At 44.4% G+C, this 24,187-nt stretch overlaps 2 protein-coding genes across 7 annotated transcripts in view; one reads left to right on the top strand and one right to left on the bottom strand.

The window, feature by feature from the left end:
* The window catches only part of acad11 (acyl-CoA dehydrogenase family, member 11), a 149,074-nt gene extending 148,352 nt beyond the window's left edge, over positions 1 to 722 (bottom strand). Inside the window, exon 1 of one of the 2 annotated variants that reach the window (XM_060849801.1) lies at positions 522 to 722. In XM_060849801.1, the coding sequence (XP_060705784.1) occupies positions 522 to 649 (128 nt within the window). In that variant the 5' untranslated portion in view covers positions 650 to 722. The remainder of the gene's footprint in view (positions 1 to 521) is intronic. The other variant, XM_060849800.1, reaches the window with a different exon arrangement.
* Positions 147 to 23,114, top strand: uba5 (ubiquitin-like modifier activating enzyme 5). Of its 5 annotated transcripts, XM_060849804.1 has the most exons (13): positions 147 to 934; positions 2,193 to 2,282; positions 12,007 to 12,052; positions 12,154 to 12,243; positions 13,038 to 13,147; positions 14,889 to 14,975; positions 16,834 to 16,918; positions 17,113 to 17,217; positions 18,866 to 18,993; positions 19,601 to 19,736; positions 21,411 to 21,486; positions 22,352 to 22,458; positions 22,793 to 23,114. In XM_060849804.1, exons 3-13 carry the CDS (start codon positions 12,014 to 12,016, stop codon positions 22,880 to 22,882), a joined length of 1,053 nt encoding a protein of 350 aa, XP_060705787.1. In that variant the 5' UTR covers positions 147 to 934; positions 2,193 to 2,282; positions 12,007 to 12,013; the 3' UTR covers positions 22,883 to 23,114. The 5 variants fall into 5 exon arrangements, with proteins under 5 accessions (XP_060705787.1, XP_060705788.1, XP_060705786.1 ...); XM_060849805.1 differs by lacking the exon at positions 2,193 to 2,282; XM_060849803.1 differs by lacking the exons at positions 147 to 934; positions 2,193 to 2,282 and adding an exon at positions 8,049 to 8,274 and having other exon boundaries at positions 22,796 to 23,114.
* Positions 23,115 to 24,187: the final 1,073 nt, after the last annotated feature.

The following is a 24,187-nucleotide window of genomic DNA, read 5'->3' as shown; positions in this document are numbered from 1 at the left end:
CTGGGATTCACTAATCTAGTTATAGAACTGAAAAACAGGATTTATGTTAAAAACTTCGGTTGACCTTTAAACTGTGAATACCTGTGTGTCACGTGACCATGTCACATGATCAACCTCCCAAATGTAGCCAGGCTTTGCTACATTCCTGTGTTGGAAACATTTGAATATGTTGTTGCTGTATCCTGTCCCTGCCGGCCTGTCCTGGGGGAGACACAGCCAGGGAATCACCGATTCTAGATTTTAGTAAATTGGCATATCGTTCTTAAAAATCTCCATCGTTTGCAGCAGCAGTGAGTGAAGCTCTGGGGTCAATGAGGGTTTGTACACAGCTTCCCAAAGTCTCACTTCGGTTCTGTAGTTCCTGAGACTGGAGGAACCCGGAGTCTCAGAGAGACCCTGGGATCTTTCACTGGTCACAGAGCAGATCACTCCTGCGCGCTCTACTCTGGGTTACTGCAAACCCGAACCACCACACACAGCAATGAAATGGTAACCGCCTGACTCTGAATTCTGAGTGTTACCTGTACTGTCTGACGGTGAAAGGTTGCCCCGGGTCTTGAGGAAACCCTGGGATCCGTGCAGACAGAACTCTCTCCACTGCCCCTTCATCAAAGCTGTGGTTCTTCCGGACTGGAGTAGTGTCAGCCATTGTGTAGAGAAGAAATTTCAGCAACTCATCTGTTTTTTTTCCCCAAAGATCCCACTAGAGGGAACTCTTTAAGGTATGAAGTGAGAAACCTCTTACAGAGAAAAACATGAGATCTAGGACCAGGAGTAGACAAAGGTAAAAACAATGACTGCAGATGCTGGAAACCAGATTCTGGATCAGTGGTGCTGGAAGAGCACAGCAGTTCAGGCAGCATCCAACGAGCAGCGAAATCGACGTTTCGGGCAAAAGCCAGGAGTAGACCATTCAGTCCCACCCATTCCAAAGGTATGGGGTTTGTCTTGTGAATAGAGCTGGAGTAATTAAGACCTAATACTGTCTGAAGTTTAGAATGATTTGGAGATGCAGGTGTTGGACAAGGTGGACGAAGTTAAAATCACACAGCACCAGGTTATTGTCCAACAGGTTTATTTGGAAGCACTAGCTTTCGGAACGCTGCTCCTTCATCAGGCAGTTATCTGATGAAGAAACAGTGCTCTGAAAACTAGTGCTTCCAAATAAACCTGTTGGAGTCTAACCTGGTGTTGTGTGATTTTTAACCTTGGAATTTAGAATAATGAGAGGAGATCTCATTGAGGTGTATAAGATGCTAAAGGGGTTTGACCAAGTAAATGTAGAGAGGATGTGAAAACAGAAATTGTTAGAGAGCTATTTAATACAATCCATGGCTGATCTCATCTCAACCTCAATTCCATTTTCCTGCCTGCTCTCCATAACCCTTCAACTTTATACTGATTAATAATCTGTCTATCTCCTTAAATTTACTCAATCACTGAATCCTCACAACCCTCCGAAGAGAATCCCACCCAAACCCACCCTTATATTTCCCATGGTTAATCCACCTAGCCTGCACATCCCTAGATATTATAGGCAATCCTGCACATTGTTGGACTGTGGGATGAAACCGGAGCATCTAGAGCAAACCCACGCAGACACCAGGAGGATATGTAAATTCCACACAGTTGCCCAAAGATGGAATTGAACCGGGGTCCCTGGCACTGTGAGGCAGCAGTGCTAACCACTGAGCCACCGTGCCACCCAAAAAGTGCAGAGGACTTCACCGTAGGATGGTCTCAAACCACCAACCAATCACATTGACCCATTGCACTCAGATACTGATGTCCTGACATCCAGAGCGCTCTGGGGGAGTGAATTCCACAGATTCATGACTGTTTGAGAGAAGTAATTTCCCCTCATCTCTATCTTAAATCTGCCACACCTTATCCTAAACCTCTGACCTCGTTGTACTTTGCCCCACTTGGGAAAACATCCTCACTATAAAAATACCCTGCAGATGCCGGAAACCTTTTCCGAGAAATGTCACTGGACCAGAAACATTAACTCTGCTTTCTCCCCATGGCTGCTGTCAAACCTGCTGAGTTTCTGTAGCAATTTCTGCTTCTGTTGAACATCCTCTTTATGTCTACGTTGTCAATCTCATTTAGTATCTTACATTCCTCAATTAGATTTCTCATTCTTCTGAACTCCAGACAGTATAGGCCTAAACTGCTCAATCTCTCTTCAGAAGACAGATCCCTGATCTCTGGAACCATTCAAGTGAACATCCTCTCAACTGCCTCCAGTAAGGGGACTGCAATTGCACATAATACTCCAGGTACAATCTCAGTAACATTTTTTTAGTGTTGTTTAGTTGTGTCCAAATAGAGGCTGAGCAGTTTGCTGTTTAAGATGCAGCATGTTTGGTCCTGAGGAATTTTTTTTGTGAAAGTGAGCACTCAAAGCCTTAGAGAAACACAATACCCGTGAAGGGCAGGAATAGATTGGAGATGTCAATGCTGATTTCTAAAAGTGCAAACCAATCAGCTTTGGTCATGGAATCATAGAGTGATACATCATAGAAACAGGCCTTTTGGCCCACAGTGCTGTACCGACCAACAAACACCAAACTACACTCATCGCATATACCTGCACTTCGTCCATAGCTTACTGTACCCTGGCACTTTAAGCTCTTCCAAATGATTCTTAAATACTGCAAGAGTTCATGCCTTCACCACCCTCTCAGGCAGCATGCTCCATGTTTCTATCATCCTCTAAGTGAAAAACAATTTCCTCAGATTTCCTGTAGGAGAAAGTGAGGACTGCAGATGCCGGAGATCAGAGCTGAAAATGTGTTGCTGGAAAAATGCAGCAGGTCAGGCAGCATCCAAGGAGCAGGAGAATCGATGTTTCATGCCCGAAACGTCAATTCTCCTGCTCCTTGGATGCTGCCTGACCTGCTGCGCTTTTCCAGCAACACATTTTCAGCTCAGATTTCCTGTAAACCGCTTACTCCTCACCTTATATTTGTGCCCTCTGGTCTTAGGCACATCTGCCATGGGGAAGAGACACTGTGACTCGGTACACGTGACAATAAATTCAATTCAAATTCAATTCAAATTCTCACAGTCTACAGGTTGTGGCTCATAAAATGTTGTATACCTCAAACTGACACCCCCACCTCCAGGCTCCTCTGCACCAAGAAAAACAAACCCCACTGTATTATATGCCCCCATATATATATTCTGCTTTTATTTTGATAATTCAGGATTTTTTAATTTTCAAGAATCTTACTTGCAAATGATATGCCACAACAACCCTGCATTTGCACAGCGCCCTGTGATGTTTTATTATCTCAAAAGTGACATATAAATATGAGGTCTTGTGATGAAATACAGTTTTTTGTATGTTCTGAAGGTGGCTGCAACTGGCTGGGAGAATTGTAACATGCACAGAACATTAGCGTTCCAATATTAGTTACATTTTTTAACCTTTCCGCATACTGTCATCTGAGACACTCATTATCAAGGACAGGAGCAGGCTGTACTCTCTGTGGGCAGGGCTGTACTCTCTTTGGGCAGGCTGTACTCTCTGTGGGCAGCCTGTACTCTCTGTGGGCAGGCTGCACTCTCTGTGGGCAGGCTGCGCTCTCTGTAGGCAGGCTGCGCTCTCTGTGGGCAGGCAGTACTCTCTGTGGGCAGGCTGCGCTCTCTGTGGGCAGGCTGTATCTCTGTGGGCAGGCTGTATCTCTGTGGGCAGCCTGTACTCTCTGTGGGCAGCCTGCACTCTCTGCGGGCAGGCTGAGCTCTCTGTGGGCAGGCTGCACTCTCTGTGGGCAGGCTGCACTCTCTGTGGGCAGGCTGTACTCTCTGTGGGCAGCCTGTACTCTCTGTGGGCAGGCTGCACTCTGTGGGCAGGCTGTACTCTGTGGGCAGGCTGCACTCTCTGTGGGCAGGTTGTACTGTCTGTGGGCAGGCTGTACTCTCTGTGGGCAGCCTGTACTCTCTGTGGGCAGTTTGTACTCTCTGTGGGCAGGGCTGTACTCTCTGTGGGCAGGGCTGTACTCTCTGTGGGCAGCCTGTACTCTCTGTGGGCAGGCTGTGCTCTGTGGGCAGGCTGCACTCTCTGTGGGCAGGGCTGTACTCTCTGTGGGCAGGGCTGTACTCTCTGTGGGCAGGCTGTACTCTCTGTGGGCAGGCTGCGCTCTCTGTGGGCAGGCTGCGCTCTCTGTGGGCAGGCAGTACTCTCTGTGGGCAGGCTGCGCTCTCTGTGGGCAGGCTGCGCTCTCTGTGGGCAGGCAGTACTCTCTGTGGGCAGGGCTGTACTCTCTGTGGGCTTCACATCAGAGAAGTTGGCGCAATAGGATTTCTTCATTGCTCAGTACTTTGGTTATCGGAGTTGGTACGTTATGTTGAGGTGATACAGGAGGTTGGTAAGGTCTCTTCTGGAGTACTCTGCAGTTCAGCTCGCCCAGTTATAGCAAGGATATTATCAAACTGGAGAGGGTTCCGTAGGGATTTACCAGGATGTTGCTGCGTATGGAAGGTTTGAGTTATAAAGAAAGGCTGGAACTTTTTTCACTGGAACGTGGGAGATTGTGAGGTGACCTGATATAAGTTTATATGATAATGACAGGTATAGATGGAGTGGATGGTCGTTGTCTTTTCTATAAGATGAGGAATATCAAGACCAAAGGGCACATTTTTAAGGTGAGAGAAGAGAGATTGAAAAAGGTCATGAGACAAATTATTTCCACAGAGGGTGATTCGCGTGTGGAATGAACTTCCTGATGAAGTGGTGGAGGTGGATACATATACAACAATTAAAAGACATTTGTGTGATTACATGAATAGGAAAAGTTTTGGAGGAATATGGGCCAGGAGCAGGCAGATGGGACTAGTTTAGTTTGGGATTATGATTGGCATAGACTGGTTAGACCGGAGTAGCTGTTTCTGTGCTGTATGATTCCATACTGATCCTCAAGATGTCAGAATGTGATGATCTTTCTGAGTTTACTTGTTTGCTGATCACAAAGCTCTCTCTGTTTACGTCCTGGATTAGGAAACACAAACCTGTCTCGGCTGAAATGTTTGTTTTGATTGCTTCCCACCAGATTCCTGGAGACTCGAGGAGAGTTTAGGACAGCTGAGAGTGAGGGCAAAGGAAACCTACAATCTCACAGCAGTGAAGAAAGTTTGGAGCTTGGAGAAACACTGGGGCTGTGCTAGTTTGGTGAAGTTAATGCCTGTGAGAAAACATATTGGAACCAAGGAAAGGAGAATTAACACCAGGACTTGAACAGTAATCAAAGCATTTCATAACCAGTTGGCTTTAAGAAGTTTTAAAATGAGAATGTAAAGATTTAACAAGATTTGGTGAGCCACAGTATCATTAAGTTGAGTTTGCTGAGAAATCTGAGATCTGTCTTGACTGCAGTGGCGATTTGAGATGCTCTCTGAAGTATTTGATCACAGTTAATCTGTTCCCTACGTTGACATCATGTTAATTCTGGATGTTAGAACATATGTTGTATACGTATTGTAGATTGTTTTGCATGTTCTAACCTGGCTTGAATCTGTTTTCATTGAAATACATTAGTTTCTTATTTGTTACTGAAGGAATCTGGCTGACTTGTTTCCGATACAGAGCTATGTGATCGTATACTTAGGCATACCTTCAAAGTTCCTGTAGTCAGGGGAGGAATGACACAAGAAGGGTGATCAGTTTACCCCTAGCTATCTTGATTTTTAATGCAACAAAATAACTCAAGTTGCTTCACAGGACCTTCAGAAAGAAAACATTGTCACGTAAGACGGTGTTAGTATAGATATTCTAAAAGCTCAGTCCAGGATGTATGTTTTAAGGATCCTCTTAACAGAGGAGAGTGAACCGCAGAGTAGTGTAGGGAGATTATTCCTGAGCTAACGGCCCAGGCAGAACAAGCAATGGTGCTGTAATCAAAATCTGGGTGCTCAAAGGCCAGGACTGATCAGGCAGAGAGATCTGCGTGGCAGCTGGAGATTCTGGGGAGGCCATAGAGAAATTTGAAAACAAGGCAAGAATTTTAATTTGAAGTATTGTTAGAGGCATTGGTGGGATGGGAACGCAGAACCAAAAGAAAATATTCAGTTTGGCTATGGCAGGCCCAAAGAAAGGTAGTGGAAGAGAAAATGGCACACTTATCTGAATAGGTACAAACATTTATATCAAAAAACAGAAAAGTGCTGGAGAAACTCAGCAGATTTGGCATCATTTGTGGAGAAACAGTTAATGTTTCTGTTGAAGATGTTTCTTAGAGCCTTGTTGGACTCATACAAACAAGGAATAACAGTAGGAGCACAGAATGTGGAGAAATTCAGTAAGTTTGGCAGCATCTGTGGAGAGAGAAACCAGGTTCACTTCCAAGTCCAGTATATTGTGTGCAATTCTGGTCTCCCTGCCATAGTAAGGATGATGTGAAACGTGAAAGGGTTCAGAAAAGGAGGTTGCCAGGGTTGGAGGGTTTGAACTATAGGGAGGGGTTGAACAGGCTGGGACTGTTTTCCCTGGGGCATCGGAGGCTGAGGGGTGACCTGACAGAGGTTTGTAAAATCATGAGGGGCATGGATAGGATAAACAGACAAGGTCTTTTCCTTGGGTCAGGGAAGTCAAGAACAAGAGGGCATAGGGTGAGAGGGGACTAAGGGGCACACAGAGGGTGGTGCATGTATGGAATGAGCTTCCAGAGGAAGTGGTGGAGGCTGGTACAATTACAACATTTAAAAGGCACCTGGAAGGACATATGAATAGGAAGGGTTTAGAAGGATATGGGCCAAGTTCTGGGAAATGGAACTAGATTAATTTAGGATATCTGGTCAGCATGGACGAGTTGAACTAAAGGATCTGTTTCCTATACGTCTCGATGACTTTTTCAGAAGACTTCTGAATTATCTTTTAGATTAGATTACTTACAGTGTGGAAACAGGCCCTTCGGCCCAACAAGTCCACACCGACCCGCCGAAGCGCAACCCACCCATACCCCTACATTTACCCCTTACCTAACACTACGGGCAATTTAGCATGGCCAATTCACCTGACCCGCACATCTTTGGACTGTGGGAGGAAACAGGAGCACCCGGAGGAAACCCACGCAGACACGGGGAGAACGTGCAAACTCCACGCAGTCAGTCGGACTCAAAATGCTTGCTCTGTTTTTTCTCTGCTGCAGCTGCTGACTTTCTCCTGCATTCTCTGTATTTGTTTCAGATTTTCAGCATCTGCAGTATTCTGCCTTGGTCAAAGGAGCGAGCAGGCCATTGACCCTTTGAGCTTGCACCACTATTCAGTATGTTGATTTTAAAATGTTAACATTTTCTCTCTACCCAGATTCTGCTGGCCATTCTTTTTCTTTTGATACCCATTTCCAGCACTTTGTTTATAATTCATTTACGTATATATTTGAGGGACAGTTGTGGCTGGGCGAGGTACTTTCTAGGAGAAAGTGAGGACTGCAGATGCTGGAGATCAGAGCTGAAAATGTGTTGCTGGAAAAGCGCAGCAGGTCAGGCAGCATCCAAAGAACAGGAGAATCGACATTTTTCCTGCTCTTTGGATGCTGCCTGACCTGCTGCACTTTTCCAGAGGTACTTTCTAATCAAGCACTTTAGATGCGTTATGGACAAAGTTAAAAACCACACAACACCAGATTATAGTCTAACGGGTTTACTTGGAAGTACAAGCTTTCAGAGAGCTGCTTCTTCATCAGGTAGCAACCTGAAGTGCTCAGAAAGCTAGTGCTTCCAATTAAACCTGTTGGACTATAACCTGGGTGTTGTGTGATTTTTAATTTTGTGCACTCTAATCTAAACTCTGTGAACCTGGTCCTCCTGGCTCAGAGGTAGGAACACTACCACTGCTCCGCAGGAGTCCTTTGTGTTTGGAAGATGATTACTACAGGGGTGGCCGGTCCTGTGTTTTATCAATGGGAAGCCAGTCACTGAGTAACTCGCTACAATGTTGGGGCTAGAGATCTGACCAATCAGCGCGGCATTCCGCCCGGCTTTTGCCACACTACGTTCCATCCTTTGTGACGTCGCGTTCCGTTGATGTCACAACGTTCGGGCCGTGCTGTGGCAGTGATACGTGGCGTTCCATTCTCTTCCTCTTTGGCCTGAAGCTCAGCGGTCCGGCTCTGCCATGGCCACGGTACCGGAGCTGCAGGCGAAAATCCGAGCTCTCGAAGACGAGCTGGCGGCGGAAAGGGCCGGGAAAGCCGGCTCGGGGGAGCAGCCGTGCCAGCGCAAGAAAATAGAGAAGATGAGCGCGGAGGTGGTGGATTCCAACCCTTACAGGTGATGCTGCATGGTCCATTGGCTGCTTGTCTCATGCACCCCGCTGTGAAAATCTTCCTTCCCCACCTCCTTTTACTCTCCCGTTTACTCTCTGCAGTGAGCGAACCATGACTAGTAAGTTACCATATGGTGCTTAGTCATTCCCAACTTAATCGCAGCTACTGCAATCTGACACAACTAACAAATAAATACACTTGTAATGTTGGTGTACGTAAGCTTTCTTCTGTTGATTTAAAAGCTTACAATTTTACTAGTAACCTGGCCAGCCCCCTATCTTGAACTCATCTAGCACTTTTGTCAGGATCGTTCTAATGTCCACAACTGGTTGATGTTTGTCAGTGTGTGTGTGTGACAGACTGAGAGTGTTTGTGAGAGTTGGTGAGAGAATGGAGTGTGAGTAATGTGTTAATGAGTGACAGTGAGCGTGAGAGAGAATGAGTGAGAATATGCACCTTATTTTAAAAGGGAATCAAAGAGGGCAATTATAGGCCAGTTAGTTCCGCATCAGTTATTGGGAAAATCTTGAGAGTCTATAATAAAGGATGTATCAGCAGAGCATTTAGAAAACCATAATATAACCAAACAGAGTTGTAATGGAAAAATTACACCTGCTACATTTAGAGAATTCTGACAGGGAGGATGGATAAAAGGGAGACAGTGGATGTAATATATTTGGATTTTCAGAGGGTATTTGATAAGGTGCCACACGTTATTTAAAAGGGGTTTGAGGGTGTAGTAAATTGGCATGAGTGAGGATTGGCTAACTAAAAGAAAACAGAGTTGGGATAAAAGGGACATTTTTTAGGATGTCACCCTGGAACTGACAGAGGGGCACAGGGATCAGTGCGGGAGCCACAATTATTTGCTTCATACGTTAATGACTTGGATGGGGAAAGTGGGTGACACGTGGATAGGTGGGAAGGTAAGTGGTGAGGAGAATACACCCAAGTCTGCAGAGGGATATAGACAGGTTAAGTGGGTGGGTTAAAAACTTGGCAGATGGACAATAATGAGGGAAAATGTGAAGTTTAGCACGTAGGCAGGATGGAGAAAGACTTCAGAAAGCTGCACCCCTAACCCATCCCTGGCCTACACGGGCTCCCTGCCCTTCTCTTTGTTCTGAGTTCTCATGCTAATTTAAATCCCTCCATGACCAAGCATCTCTTTCTCTCTCTCTCTTAACCTCATCCTTCTTGAAAATCCAGGACTTGATAGTCCTTCGCTCATTCTGCCCCATCCTGACTTCCTTTGATCTATGATTATTAGTCATACCTTTAGCTGCTAAGGCCCTGGACGGTGGAAAAACTATAATTGTTTTGGCCAAAGGTCAGACCAAAGTTTCCCCAAGACTGGCTGCTAATTGAGTGGAGCTTAGATTAGCGTGGTGCTGGAAAGGCATAGTAGGTCAGGCAGCATCCAATGAGAAGGAAAGTCGACATTTCAGGCAAAAGCCCGTCATCAGGAAGATTCAGCACCACTCTAATCTAGACTCTGATTTCCTGCATCGGCGGTCCTCACTTGTGCCTTGCTAATTGAGTGTGCAAGCTATGCAAATGTAGACATTAGTGTTCTCAGTTCACCAGATCAAGCATGTATGTAATATTGTCTTTTTAACTTGCATTGATATGCAAAGCAATTTCTTTGTTCTGAAGTTAATGCAACATAGGAATGTTTACAGTCGGGTGCAACAAGACCTCTCCAGCTCCCTCAGGTGGCTGAGCAAGCCATTCAGTTCTCAGGGTGATCCTGCTACCCTCCTCGAGGGCAATTCGAGATGGTCAAGAGTGCCTTCATGCTGTGAATGAAATTTTAAAAATCTTGAATGGTCCTTCCCTCAAGACTCCGAGGCATAGAATCTCTGCAGCACAAAAGGCAGCCATTTGACTCACCATGTCTGTAACAGCTTCCAAATGAGCAGCTCATTTAATGCTATTCTGTAACCCCCTTCACACTGTAATCCTTTCTCTGTCGTTCTCATTCACTTGATTTTTAACCAGTGTTCCCAAGTTTTTTTTTGTGTAATGTACAAAATTTATGCGAAGAGCTAATGATATCTTCAGGAAGTTACATTGGGAGCTCTTCAAGATATTCCAGATCCCTATTATTGTGTGAATTGATAAGTACTTTTGAAATAAGTGTAGGAGTAGACCATTTGGCCCTTTAAACCTGCTGTACCATTAGAAATGATCGTGGATGATCTTCTGTACTAGCTCTGTTTCACTGTCCTCTTCCATATTCCTTGATTCAGGTTAAAAAGTTTGTATCTCCCATTTTAAATATATTCCACTGGAGAGAAATCACAGCCCTTGGAGTGAAGAGACTTCTCTTCTCAGTCCTAACTGATCATCCCATTACCCTGAGACTTAGTGCCCCAGCTTTCTAGATTTCCTCTGCCAGCGGAAACGACCTTTCCATGTCTCCGTCTTCAGATCCCAGTTGACGATAATACTGGACAAGTCAATCTCAGCGTGAAACTTGACTTGGTAGATTGTAAATTTTATTTTTGCAGTTTGGTTAGCGCAGCGGTTGATTACTGAACATATTCACGGCAGGCTGTCAGTGTCCTTTAACAGGACAACACAAGTTATTGCACTAAAGAAAAACAAAGTTTCCTTTTATATAAGGTTTAGAAAGCTCTTAATATTATCAGCAAAAAAAGGAAGGTTTATTCTTGTTCCTTGCATCACCTTTACAAATACTGGGTCCCAGTAAAATCTCACTGCTGTCCTAATGCTTTAAGTCCTTTCCTAACTGACATTCCAGCTTTGCTGGTTTAGACATTTATTCCCAGTTCTGGGTGCCTACATTCCTTTCCAGTTCTGACAACTTAACCCTCTCTTCAGTTCTGTTGGCTTTCAAACTTTTACATAAACTCTTATAACTTATAGAATTCGCAAACTAACCTGTCTTCCTTATCGGGTGAAACTGTTCCTCTGAACTGAAACCTGATTGTGAACACAAACTACTTGTGGTCTTTGGTCAGTTTTTCTGTCATAAGATCTTACCAAATGTTCAAGTGAAGAAGTTCAGTTAACATCGCCGGTATCCTGCTAGGTGCTGAACCTAAGGCATGTGTTGTCTTTAGTTACCTGTTCCAAATGACTTTCTGACCTTTATTTTTGAAAGAAATGTCTTCACATCACTGAAACCATTTATCTACTTCTACTTTAAAATCTAAATTTCGAAATGATGATATATTGTACTTCTTCATCACACCTGTCAAACTCCATCCAAATCAATAATGTTTCACTAAGATTGCCTATTATTCTTCGAAACAATGAGAATACTTAGTCTCTCAACATAGGACAGCCCTCTTGTGCCAGGAGCCAATCTAATGAACCTTTGCCACACAGGCTGTAGTGCTGGTACATCCTTCCCTTAGGGGAGAAAGTGAGGTCTGCAGATGCTGGAGATCCGAGCTGAAAATGTGTTGCTGGAAAAGCGCAGCAGGTCAGGCAGCATCCAAGGAGCAGGAGAATCGACGTTTCGGGCATAATTCCTGAAGAAGGGCTTATGCCCGAAATGTCGATTCTCCTGCTCCTTGGATGCTGCCTGACCTGCTGTGCTTTTCCAGCAACACATTTTCAGCATCCTTCCCTTAGGGGAACCAAAGGGTTGCATGGGACCCAAGATGCGATCTCACCAAAGCCCTGTGATGTTGTTGACAATTGATTAAATTTAGTTTACGTTCTCTATTTTATTCTAACTTCAAAAACTTTCTATTTTACCCAGTCGGCTGATGGCTCTCAAACGGATGGGAATTGTTGCAGATTATGAGGTGAGCTGACTTTGCAAATGAGCAGTGACTGTGTGTCTGTTGGGTGGTTTCGTGATGATAAAACGGACTTTGTTTCTTTTTCATTCTAACTTCACGAACAGAAAATTCGGGAGTTTGCAGTGGCAGTAGTGGGTGTCGGTGGGGTTGGAAGTGTGACAGCTGAAATGTTGACAAGATGTGGCATTGGTAAGGTAATACAAACTCTCTGCTTCCTTTGTGACCTTCATTCTACAGACTGAATAAACAACAAAACCATTCCACACAAACTTTTAAATTTGACATCGTAAATCTAGCAGGCATAAGTGTTTTTAATATTTCATACTTGTCATATCATATTGTCCAAGGGTGTAAGAAATAGGCACTTTCTGAAGAGATTGAGTGTGAATGTTCTGAAGCAGCACAGTGCAAGATATCCTTTAGCACGACCATAATGTAGGCGTATGTTACACTGTTAACTGTATAAACCGGAAGAGACTCTTTGGACTTTTGAGACACATGGTGCTAATCTGTGATGTAGCTCCATATTCCTGCTGTTTCACCATTTCTTGTAATACCTTTGGTTGTTAGAGGAACTACCAATCAAGAACGAGAAGGGGAGAAACTGTTCCTGCTCATAGAAGTGGCGTGAATGACAGGACTTAGATTTAAAGTGATCTGCATAAGAAGCAAGGGTGCAGTGGGGAGGAAAACCTTTTCACTCTGTGAGTTGTTAGGGTCCGGAATGCAGTGCCTTGAAGAGTGATGGAGGTGGGTTTGCTGGGGCTGTCGAGACCATTAGATTATTTCAACAGAAGCCAGGTTCTGTGGAAAAGGCAGGAGAGTGGCGCCGAGTCGTAATGCCCTTTTGGAGAGCTGGTACAGCATGATGGGCGGAATGGCCTTCTGCCCTGAAATGCTTCTGTGAAGTTCAGTTGTTGGTCAAATGAAGCGGGTGACTGGATCAACCCGAGTGACGTTTCCTTTCCTTTCCTTTTCTAACTTGCAGCTCTTAATCTTTGACTATGACAAGGTCGAACTGGCAAATATGAACAGACTTTTCTTTCAGCCTCATCAAGCCGGCCTCAGTAAAGTGGAAGCAGCTAAACACACACTGAGGTAAAGCAATCGTCATTACCACCGAGAGACTCGTGTTCCTCCCTCTCCTTGAGGAGTTGGGAATTCCGTAGTGAATCCATTCTGTTCTTTGTTTGATGGAAAGATCCAATTTGCATTATCCATGGAACTTTCCATGAATGTGGTTATGGAAAAGCAGCTGCCAGGGTGAAAGACTGTCTCCCACCCCTACTACCACAACCACCACGGTGCTTAGTTGGTATCAGGCATTCAGAGCTTATGAGTCAAAAGCTAATGATTGGCACTGACCTGGATTGGTCACTCTCCGAACAGATATTATCTGATCATTTGGTATTTCCAACATTTTCTCTCTCCATTATTACGATCTGAGCAGCAGACTTTCCTAGCTGTGCCCTAAATCATGACAGCAGATGAGCAGTCCATAGATGTGCAGGCCAGGTGAATTGACCACGCTAAATTGCCCATCGTGTTAAATGCATTAGTCAGAGGGAAATGGGCCTGCATGGCCTGATTGGGCTGAAGGGCCTGTTTCCACACTGTAGGGAATCTAATCTAATCTAATCTCATGAGCAAGATTGAAGAAACTTGTGTGCAATGTTAGTTTTTGTGTGTGTGTGTGTGTGAGAGAGAGAGAGAGAATACCTGCACCCACATTTCTGCAGTTGGATTGATAATTCAATATTGTGAGAGCTGCAGTCAACCACAGTGCTTTCTGACAAAGGGGACACATTTGAAATGTTAACTCGTCTGCTTTTTGTTTTTGTCCCCTAATCTCTTGAGAATTTCCAGAATTTTCTGGTTCTCTGCCATCCCATCCATCACTGTTGGAATGAGCTTTCTCAACTTCAGTGCAAAGGGGAAGATCGAAGGCTGACCGGGTGGGGGAGGGTTGAGGTTCCTAGTGTGGATGTACGTATTTTCATGTAAGAGATGTCTAAGCTAGAAGTTATCTGTATAAGGTAACCACTAAATAAATCCAATGGGCAATTCCAGAGAAATATCTTTAACCTGAAAGAGAGTGGAATGTGGAACTTGCTACCACTGGATAGTGCAAAATAGATCTTTCCCCTCTCCTATTTGTAATAAAGAAATTTTTGACTTTAGCCATCTGAGTTTGAGTGTAGCATTTGTCCCTTAGTGAAAGTTTAGGAAAATGAGAGGTGATCTGACTGAAAGAAGATTCTGAGGAGATTAACAGGGTTGGTGCTGACAGGATGTATCCCCTCATGGGAGAGGTTAATATTAGGGAACACGGTTCAGCGATGAGGGCTCTGCCATCAAAGATGGAAATGAGGAGAAATTTCTTACAAGGATCATGACTCTGTGCACCGCTCTGCCCAAAGAGTGACAAAGGCAGAGTCATCTAGTGTGGAAACAGGCCATTCAGCCCATCGAGTCCACACTGCCCCTCCGAAGAGCATCCCAACATATATGGTCATTTTAAGGCAGAGGGAGATAGAACCTTAGTTAGTCAAGAATATCTGGAGGGGGGTGGGGAGGAGCAAGTAGATTAGAAATTACAAACAGATCAGTCATGATCATGTGGAATAGCACATGTTCATAAAACCAATCCTCCACTCAATTTGTCATCTTTAATCCTCGATCCTTTAAAGAATCCACTGGGCCATGCTAAAGTATAAGTGCCTTGCACCTTATATCCAATGTATTGTGTGTAATAGTATCATTATTAATATTGCTAGTGTGGTTAGTTTGACAGCTCATTAGGAGCTGAATGGAAATGACCTGTTTCTTGTGTTTTCAGGAACATTAACCCTGATGTTCAGTTTGAAACTCACAACTACAATGTCACCACAATGGACAACTTTCAGCATTTTATGAATCGAATCCGGTTAGTTCTGAGCTGCAAAGTGTGAATCATGCTCCTTCATTTTCCAGATGCCACTTTTAAAGTGCTTTTTCCTTCGGATCTTCACAATCAGATGGAAGCTATTCAGCCCATTGCCTGTGCTGGCCCTTGAAAGGCAAATGTCCCGTTACTCTCTCACTCTGGTGTGTGTATTTGTCCCAGGGATGATCAAACTGGTTTTGTAAGTAGGCCAGATGCATTAGGGGTTGATGGTCCTACACTTCTCATAACATAAGAGACGTGGCAGCCAATTTGCACACGCAAGCCCCCACAAGCGTGGATGTGATCATCTTCACAGTGGTGCTGATCAAGGGATAAATAATCCGGAAAGCCAACTGGGCTTGTACTTGCTGGAGTTTAGAAGAATGGGAGGGCGGGAAATCTCGTAGAAACATGAAATCCTGATGGTACTGGACAGATTAGATGTGAGGAGTATGTTCCCGATGTTGGAGAAGTCTAGAACTAAGGATCACAGCCTAAGAATAAGGGGTAAGCTGTTCAGGACTGAGATGAGGAAGAATTTCTTCACTCAGAGAGTTGGGAACCTGTGGAATTCTCTCCCACAGGAACCTGTTGGGGCCAGTTTGCCAGATTTATTCAAGAGAGAGCTGGGCATGGCCCTTGTGGCTAAAGGGATCAAGGGATATTGGGAGAGGGCAGAAATGAGATACTGAGATTGCATGATCAGCCATGGTCATATTGAATGGTGGTACGGGGTAGACCATTTGGCCCTATTTCCCATGTTATCCCCTCAGCCTCCCTGTACTTATCCCTCAGCTAACAGGGAGAGCATCCCATTCCAAACCTCTCACTGATGCTTGGATCTGCTGCTGGGAGAGGCTGCTCAGTGCATGGACACACTGACTTCAGGGGCTGTTGCAGTGCACAGACCTGGAGCATTCACACAGCAACTGGGGAATTGAGGGATTCATGTGGAGAAGATCTCTGCTCTGCCAAATCACCCAGCAAAGTGTTGACAGTCTTGAGGTTTTCAGTATGAGCTTGTCGCTCACAGCGAGAATGAATCTTGCTCAGGGTAAGCGCCTGGAGTCTGTAGCAGTGTCGCCAGCACCTGGTTCTGGCTGATCAGGAGCTTTTCCCCCCTCCTGCCTCACCAGGAGGAATTACAGATCGACGGTTGACCTGTTTAGTCACTTTATAGAAATGTAGTTAACAAGACGAGGAGTAAGCTTTTTATTTGCAAAAACTAGAAAGTCTTGATGACCGTGATCAATGTGGTTATCACATGAATACTCTTTGAATTTGAACAGATGAGCTTCACAGGTGTGTTAACCTTCACATCTCTCACCGTTTATTGTGTAGGTCAGCTTCAATATGAATCTCTTCCAATTAAGGTTCTCCACAAAGTAATCGTGATCAAAAACCGAGCTTCACAGATTGTAATTTAACTGTAAATTGATACCTGTGAAACCACAGAACAATTTTACATAAACATGTCAAAAACAAAGAAAACAGGAGCAGGAATAGGCCATTCGGCCCAGCGAGCCTGTTCCACCCTTCAGCGTTATCATGGTTTATCATCCAAGTCAACACCCTGTTCCCACTTCCCCTCTTGCATGAAGTGGGACTCGGGCCAGGAGGTAGAGATTGCTATCCACTGCACCACATCCTCCTGTGGTTTTTTCAGTAGAGTAACCTGGACACAGATGCCATAAGTTTTCTTTAACATTCTAAGTAAGTTGCCTGAGTGTTTTGAGCGTGTTCCCCGCTTTCCAACCACACACACCCCTTGGTGATACGTCATTTATGTTATAGTTCTTTGCAGTCTGAACTGTTCTGTAGCAGTTAACCCATCCCATGTGATTCTGGTTGCCATTAGGAACGGTGGGTTGCAGGAAGGACAACCTGTGGACTTGGTACTGAGCTGTGTGGACAACTTTGAGGCCCGAATGGCAATCAACACAGTAAGTTGGCTTCAATCTTCTTGTGATTCAAGAGTCACTGAAGTGAATGTGGTGGCACTTTTTCAGTTTTCAAATGCAAATTTGAGTTCTCAAATAAACTGAATTTTTTTTTGTGTGTGGGGGGGAGAGAATTAAAGGATGATGTTTCTCTTCTGCTGGTCGTCCATCTTTGACATGTGTTTATTGGATTACAGGCGTGCAATGAGCTTGATCAGGTGTGGATGGAGTCCGGGGTCAGTGAGAATGCAGTGTCGGGACACATTCAGTTTCTTATCCCAGGACAGACGGCCTGTTTTGCAGTAGGTCCATTGATGTTTATTGTGTTTCTGTTTCCAAATGTTGCAAATGACAAAAGCTAAAGAAGGAGAACGAGAGAGGCAGGGGGAAATCCCATTGAAACCTCTCTAATTCTCACAGTACTAGACTGGGTAAGCCCAGGGTGGATGTTCCTGATGTCTGGGGATTCACAGTAAGGATACAGGGCGGTCCATTAAGGACTGAGATGAGGAGAAATGTGAGAGTGGTGAACCTGAGGAATTCTCTGACATCGGAAACTGTGGAGGTCAAAACATTGGATGTTTTCAAGCAGGAGATAATATAGTTAATTTGAAAGGGATCGAATGGTATAGGAAGAAAGTGGGAACAGGGGACTGAGTTGGATGATCAGCCAGGATCATGTTGAGTGATGGATAAGCAGGAGGCTTGGAAGAACACAGCAAGCCAGGCAGCATCAGGAGGTGGAGAAGTTGATTTTTTGAGATGTAACCCTTCAGTATCTGCAGTTTTGTTTTGTCTCTAACCAATATTGAATAGTGAAGCTGACTCAAAGGGCCGAATGGCCTACTGTCTATGTAAAATTATTTCATGTTTTCTCAAGCACAAGATTACATTTGATTGGGGGTGGGCAGATCTGCTTTTGATAGGCAGCCACAGCTGAGTGAGATTCATATCGAAGCCCACCCACACGACAAACAGCGAGAGATGTAAAGGTTGACACACATTCCTTGAACTGTTAAACTCATCTGTTCAAGTTCAAAGAGCGTTCATGTGATATCACATTGATCCCAGTCATTGAGACTTTGCAGTTTTTGCTGAGTGTGTAAATGTTTTGGACGTATTTAATTCTAAACGGCACACTGGAGGAAGGGTGTGAGGATGCAGGAACTGGTCCCTGTGTACGGGAATGGATAGACTGGCATTGTTCAGCCTGGAAAAGTAAAGGTGGGGAGGTGTCAGAGGCAGGAGGGAGCTGGGCAGGATAGAAATGGAGATCCAGATATCAGCACTTTTTAACTGGGCCCAAGGCAGGTATATCTTATTGAATGTTGAATCTTCTGGAATGACAGAGCAGACTCAAGGGGCTGAATGGCTTGCTTCTGTTCCTATCCATTACAGAGATTCAAGTCCGGAGAAATTACCCTGTCTTCACTCTTAACTTGCGACTTAGCCTACTCCTTAGTTTCTCATTTCCTTTGGAGACAATTCAGTGAGTCCTTCCCAAAGTCCTGCCGACATGGACTTCTCTCAAATCTGTGCGCTGAAAAATTCTGTTTTAATAATCTGCAGAACCCTCATCCAAACTCTCTTCGGGTTTTGAAAGCTTTACCGATTAAGCCCTTCTCCTGAGGAAACTGGTTATTCAGCCTCACAGCTCCAAGATGTGCCAAGCGAGTAATTTGTTTTATTTAATCACCAAAATGGTCCATTTGTTTCGTTTTGTGTTACTGTCCAGAATAAAATAAAATCTATCAGACCTCGGTGTAAGTAATTCAGTTACTTGAAACAGTCTGAATCTTACAATAAGTGGGAAAACTGGTTAACTGTTGTTAATTAAACTCTATCCCCTTGATCCCAGAGAACATTGAACAAGTTTTCAATCACTTGAAGTTTTTCTTTACGAAGCTCGACACGTTGTGACGTTGCCTGTTGTGTGTGGCCCCTTTGCAGTGTGCTCCCCCACTCATAGTGGCTGCGAACATTGATGAAAAGACGCTAAAACGTGAAGGGGTGTGCGCCGCCAGTTTACCCACCACCATGGGCGTCGTAGCTGGACTGCTTGTACAAAATGTCCTGAAGTAAGTCAGACTTTAAATTGCTATGTGTGGAGGGTAGAGTGTATCACAGATCACAGAATCCGTACAGTGTGGAAACAGGCCCCTCGGTCTAACAAGTCCACACCGACCCTTTGAAGACTAACCCACCCAGACCCATTCCCCCTACCCTATTATCTTATATTTACCCCTGGCCAATGCATCTAACCTACACATACATTTACACTACAGGCAATTTAGCGTGCCCAATTCACCTGACCTGCTCATCTTTGCATTGAGAGAGGAAACCGGAGCACCCAGAGGAAACCCACGCAGACACAGGGAGAATGTGCAAACACCACACAGACGCCTGAGGCTGGAATCATACCCGGGTCCCTGGTGCTGTGAGGCAGCAGTGCTAACCACTGAGCCACCATGCTGCCCTGCAGACAGGCTGTGTGTGTGTGTGTGTGTGTGTGTGTGTTTGCTGACAGTGGTTTGGTGTCCAGAATGGTGCCTATGAGTGTTAGCTGAAATTTCCAAGGGCTGCACTAGTTTCAGGCACTAACACCCCTGAAACTGACTCAACATCAGCATATCTAAGTTTGAGTTACATCTGGCTATTTAATGAGCAACTCTGTTTTCTTTTCAGGTATCTTCTAGGCTTTGGCTCTGTGAGTTACTACTTGGGCTATAATGCAATGCAAGACTTCTTTCCAACAATGGCAATGAAACCAAATCCAAACTGTGATGATCAAAGCTGCCGGCTCCGACAGGAAGACTACAAGGTGGTCCATCAGTTTAAGCAGTAGTCCGTTCCCTAAGGTGTGCCCTGTTCACAGACTTCGATTCCTGCTCCTTACGCCCACACCCTTTCGTTGTTTATTTTCTTTTCAATTCCCTGGTCCTTGCACATCATGTGGCCATGGAGATGGAAGGTTTGCCAATTATTGAGCTGCTTGTGTTGCTCTGACCCTGCCATTTGGCAGGCTGGTGGAAGTTGGCACTTAACCACAGCCCTTCAGTTCTTTGCTTCCTGAGAGAATTGCAGTTCATACAAAGGAACTAACTCTTTCAGCTGCTCTGATCCCAGCAGATGGTAACACTCGATAAATGAGATCCCAACATGAAACCTGGCTTGATAGATCATTTGTTTTGGTCAGTTAATATGACGACTACAAAAGATTTTCTTTTATAGAAAGATCAAGTTGGAAGACAGTTGAAGATCTTAAAACACCCTGCAAATCAATGCTTCAACTTGTTTCCCAAAACACATGGCTGTCAGTGATAATTCTATTGCTAAATTTAAATTTGAGACAAATATTTATTCAACAAGGGCATCAAGTGATATGGGCCCAAGGCAGACATATCTTAGTGAATGACAGAGAACACTCAAGGGGCTGAATGGCCTGCTCCTGTTCCTATCCATTACGGAGATTCCGGTCCAGAGAAATTACCCTGTCTTCCCTCTTAACTTGCTACTTAGCTTTCTCATTTCGTGTGGATACAATTCAGTGAGTCCTTCCCTAGTCTGCTGGCATGGACTTCGCTCAGATCTGAGCGCTGAAAATTTCTCTGTTTTAATAATCTGCAGAACTCTTAACCCAAATTCTTTTCGGGTTTGGAAGCTTTACAAACTCAGCCCTTCTCCTGAGGAAACTGGTTGGTTGAAGTACCACTAGAAAACTAAACTTGCTTCTAAACTCCATCCTGGAGTCCTCTGTAGTGAACTAGACTGAACTGAAAAGGCAAATGGTCTTCACTGTTTACTCAACCTGTCACATGTGTTCATTAACACCACAGGGATCTGCGGTCACCTGCTAATGACAAAATGCTAGATTTAGTCATTGTTCAGGAAGAACACTTTGACCTTTTACATTTGAAAAGAGAATTCCTCACTAAAATAACTCTCATATATCTTCTATTTTGAAATGCAAATTCCAAAAATGAAAGTTGTGTATATAAAATAAATATACATCTTTTCATTTCACACCCCAACGGATAGATGGTTTATTGCTCTCACTTGGAAATATCAATAGGGAACAGTGCCTGATCTTTTCAATTCCTGCAGAGATGATTTTAGAGTTAAAAAGAGGTCTCACTGCTCAGTTTAACAATATACCTCTGGTCTGACATCAGAGACAGCAACCTCTCCTCTGGCCCCTCCATCCTCTTATCATGTGATCGTAGCACTTTCTGTTCTGCTTTCTGGGATCTGCAGTGAGGTCACCCTCGCCCCCCCCAAAAAAATTATCTTCAGACAGAACCCTCCCAGTCAACAAGAACAGGCACTGTCAGCCCCATTAAACTCAGTTCAATTTAAACTCGAGCACCAGAGGTGAAAGGAAATTTCTGTTCTACTTCTTTCCTTCCTTGTCCACCTATGGTCAAAACGTTGTCTTCTGCATGTGAGAGACTTTGTGGAAGGTGGATAAGTGACATTCCACTTCTCTCTCCAACAGAAGAAAGAAGCAACACATCCGAAGCAACAATTAGTTGAAGAGGATGAAGAGATTGTACATGAGGAAAACAGCTGGGGTAAGACTGGGGTAACTTGGGACGGTGTAGTGGCTCAGTGGTTAGCACTGCTGCCTCACAACTCCAGGAACCTGGGTTCCATTCCACCCTCAGGTGACTGTGAAAACTCCACACAGATATTCTCCCTGTGGTTTCCTCCAGGTGCTCAAGTACCCTCGCAGAGTCCAAGGATGTGCAGGTTAAATAAATTCTCCCGTTCTCCCCCACACCTCCCCTTCTCTCTCACCACCCCTCCCTCCCCTTCTCTCTCACCACCCCCCCCTCCCCTTCTCTCTCACCACCCCCTCTTCCCCCTTCTCTGTCCCCCCTCCCCTTCTCTCTTCCCCCCCCTCTCTCTCACCACCCCCCCTCCCCTTCTCTCTCACCACCCCCTCTTCCCCCTTCTCTGTCCCCCCTCCTCATCTCTCCCCCCTTCTCTTCCCACCCTCCCCTCTATTCCACGTTTTATTAATTTAAATTCCATTTTCTGGGATTAGAACCCTTGTTGTAATGGTCTTAGCCTGGGCCTCTGGAAATTAACGCTAGACCATCCTCACCCCTAAATGAAAATCTTGGCAGCAGATAGTGGGCAGGAGGACGGAACAGACGCTGAATCGCACAAAGTAGAGGGTGTAGGAGAGCATTCAGTCAATTGTCTCCACCAGTTCAGTGTTGTAAACCATACCTTCACAGTACAGACTGAGGTAGGCCAACCTGTCCAGTTTGAGAAATTGAGACTGCTTTTTTTTTGTAAATATATTTATTAGCTGGAGACCTATGACTGATTTTGCTTTTTCAGTGCCCCTTCACAGCGTTTCATTTTATGAATTTATCTTAGCAGGGGTCCAGAATGATTTGATTGTGTCGTGCTTTTTAATTTGTGCAGGTATCGAGCTAGTCTCGGAGATATCTGAGGAAGAATTGAAAGCTGCATCTGGCCCAGTACCTGACCTTCCGGTGGGAATCACCATTGCATACACGGTGCCTGATAAGGTACGTCTAAATGTTAGTATTGTAACAACACAAATCATCATCATAACAAATGGTTTTTAAAAATGCACCATTGCAATTCCTCAGTAAAGCTTTGTGTTGGAATAATGTTGAAAGAAAATTGATTTTAACAGTTCCGAAAGGGAGATGGTCCTTCATTTTGGATATGTTTTATATTTCCTGTGACTGTGCCAATCTGCATTTGCCCTGCATTGGGCTCCTTGGAAGGTTGGGCTGTCCACCTGTTTTTGGGCTTTTGTCCCTTGCTTATAGCTGTTTATGAGCTAAGGGAATGATTATTTTCACTTGCATTCTTGCTTACTGTTTGTCTTGTAAGCAGGAGGAGGACACAGATAACATCGGAGAGACTGTACAAGAGACCGAGCAGAGTCTGGAGGAACTCATGGCTGCAATGAAACGCCTTTAACATCTTCATCAATGCAATCAAGTTGTTACGTGTGATGGAAGTGAATCCGACCTTTTTCAACATGAAGACTGCAGTAGTAGTGGTCGTGCCTCTTAGCCAGGAGGCCCGGGTTCAAGACCCACTTGCTAACAATCTGTTCGGAAAATATCTTAACACAAAGACCTTGTTTGACACAGCTGACCTGTGCAAGTTGTTGTCATCAATAACAGTAAAACATGGTGGTTCCATTATATTTAGTTGTTTTTCAATGGCTCAGAATTTATGTATTGTCATCTCTTTGTACTCCTCCAGAGCTAGTGTGTGTAAATGTATGACTGTATATAATTAAATAATACAAACCTAAGTGACATAATAAGTTGCAGTTGGCTAAAATTTTAAAAAGTTGTTAACAACAATATAAAAGAGGAGAAAATAGGACTTTGATTACCCACATTTTCAAAAGTCCACAATTTGTGGGAATTGGGAAGCCGATAAAAATCCAGCTCTGTTTTAGGTAGCCCACTTCAATATTCAAAGTGTTTGTATTCAGAGGCTCTGACTCTAGATTCCTATTCCAATGGGATAAGTGTTGGTCAGAACCTGGCAGAATTCACTTTCCCTGCAGGAACTCTGCAGACCTCTGGCATTAATGTAGGATTGGGTTGTTTGTTTGAAATTGTTATTTTTGAAGGAAGAGTCGTTTCTCCTTGCTGACTCGTATTAACTCTGACTCTGAAACTGATCTGGGCAACCTAATGAAAGCCTGGCAACAAGTCCTGCTCTTATTACTTGGCAGAATGTACTGCGACTAATATTGGAATCTGAATCTTATACTTGTAACAACTAACCTCCTTGCCATAACTGCTAACTTCAGAATACAGGGACCAGCAATCCCTCTAATTTTCTTTCTGCTTGCATGTCTCTGAGGTCTGTGAGTAGCAGCAACCTGTAGAACCAGAAGTCAGTGGTGTGAACTGAACTGAGTGGGTCAGCTGTACACCTGCACGGCCTACAGGATAGAGGAACAATGTTTTGCTCTGTATAATGAAACCAAAGTGTCAGCAGTAATTAATAGCCAAAACTTGGGCCTTAACCTAAAAGGTCGTTACTGCTGGTTTTACACGTTTTGATCTTAGTTGTGGATTAAATGCAGTTGGTGATTTTAGAGAGACCCAAACAAACCATAATACTGGCAGAGTTTAGTGGACTCAGGTTGCAGAAAATGAATGAGCTCTCTGGTAAATGGGCTGGCATTGACACTGAGCAAACTTTATTGGAGAAGGAGAGACTGGGCTAACGGTGAACCAGTGTTTTTTTTGGGGGGGA

This window comes from Hemiscyllium ocellatum, chromosome 34, assembly GCF_020745735.1.
Source record: "Hemiscyllium ocellatum isolate sHemOce1 chromosome 34, sHemOce1.pat.X.cur, whole genome shotgun sequence".
Lineage (NCBI taxonomy): Eukaryota > Metazoa > Chordata > Chondrichthyes > Orectolobiformes > Hemiscylliidae > Hemiscyllium > Hemiscyllium ocellatum.
Note: the sequence above shows the minus strand (reverse complement) of the source record. Positions and strands in the feature narration are given on the sequence as shown.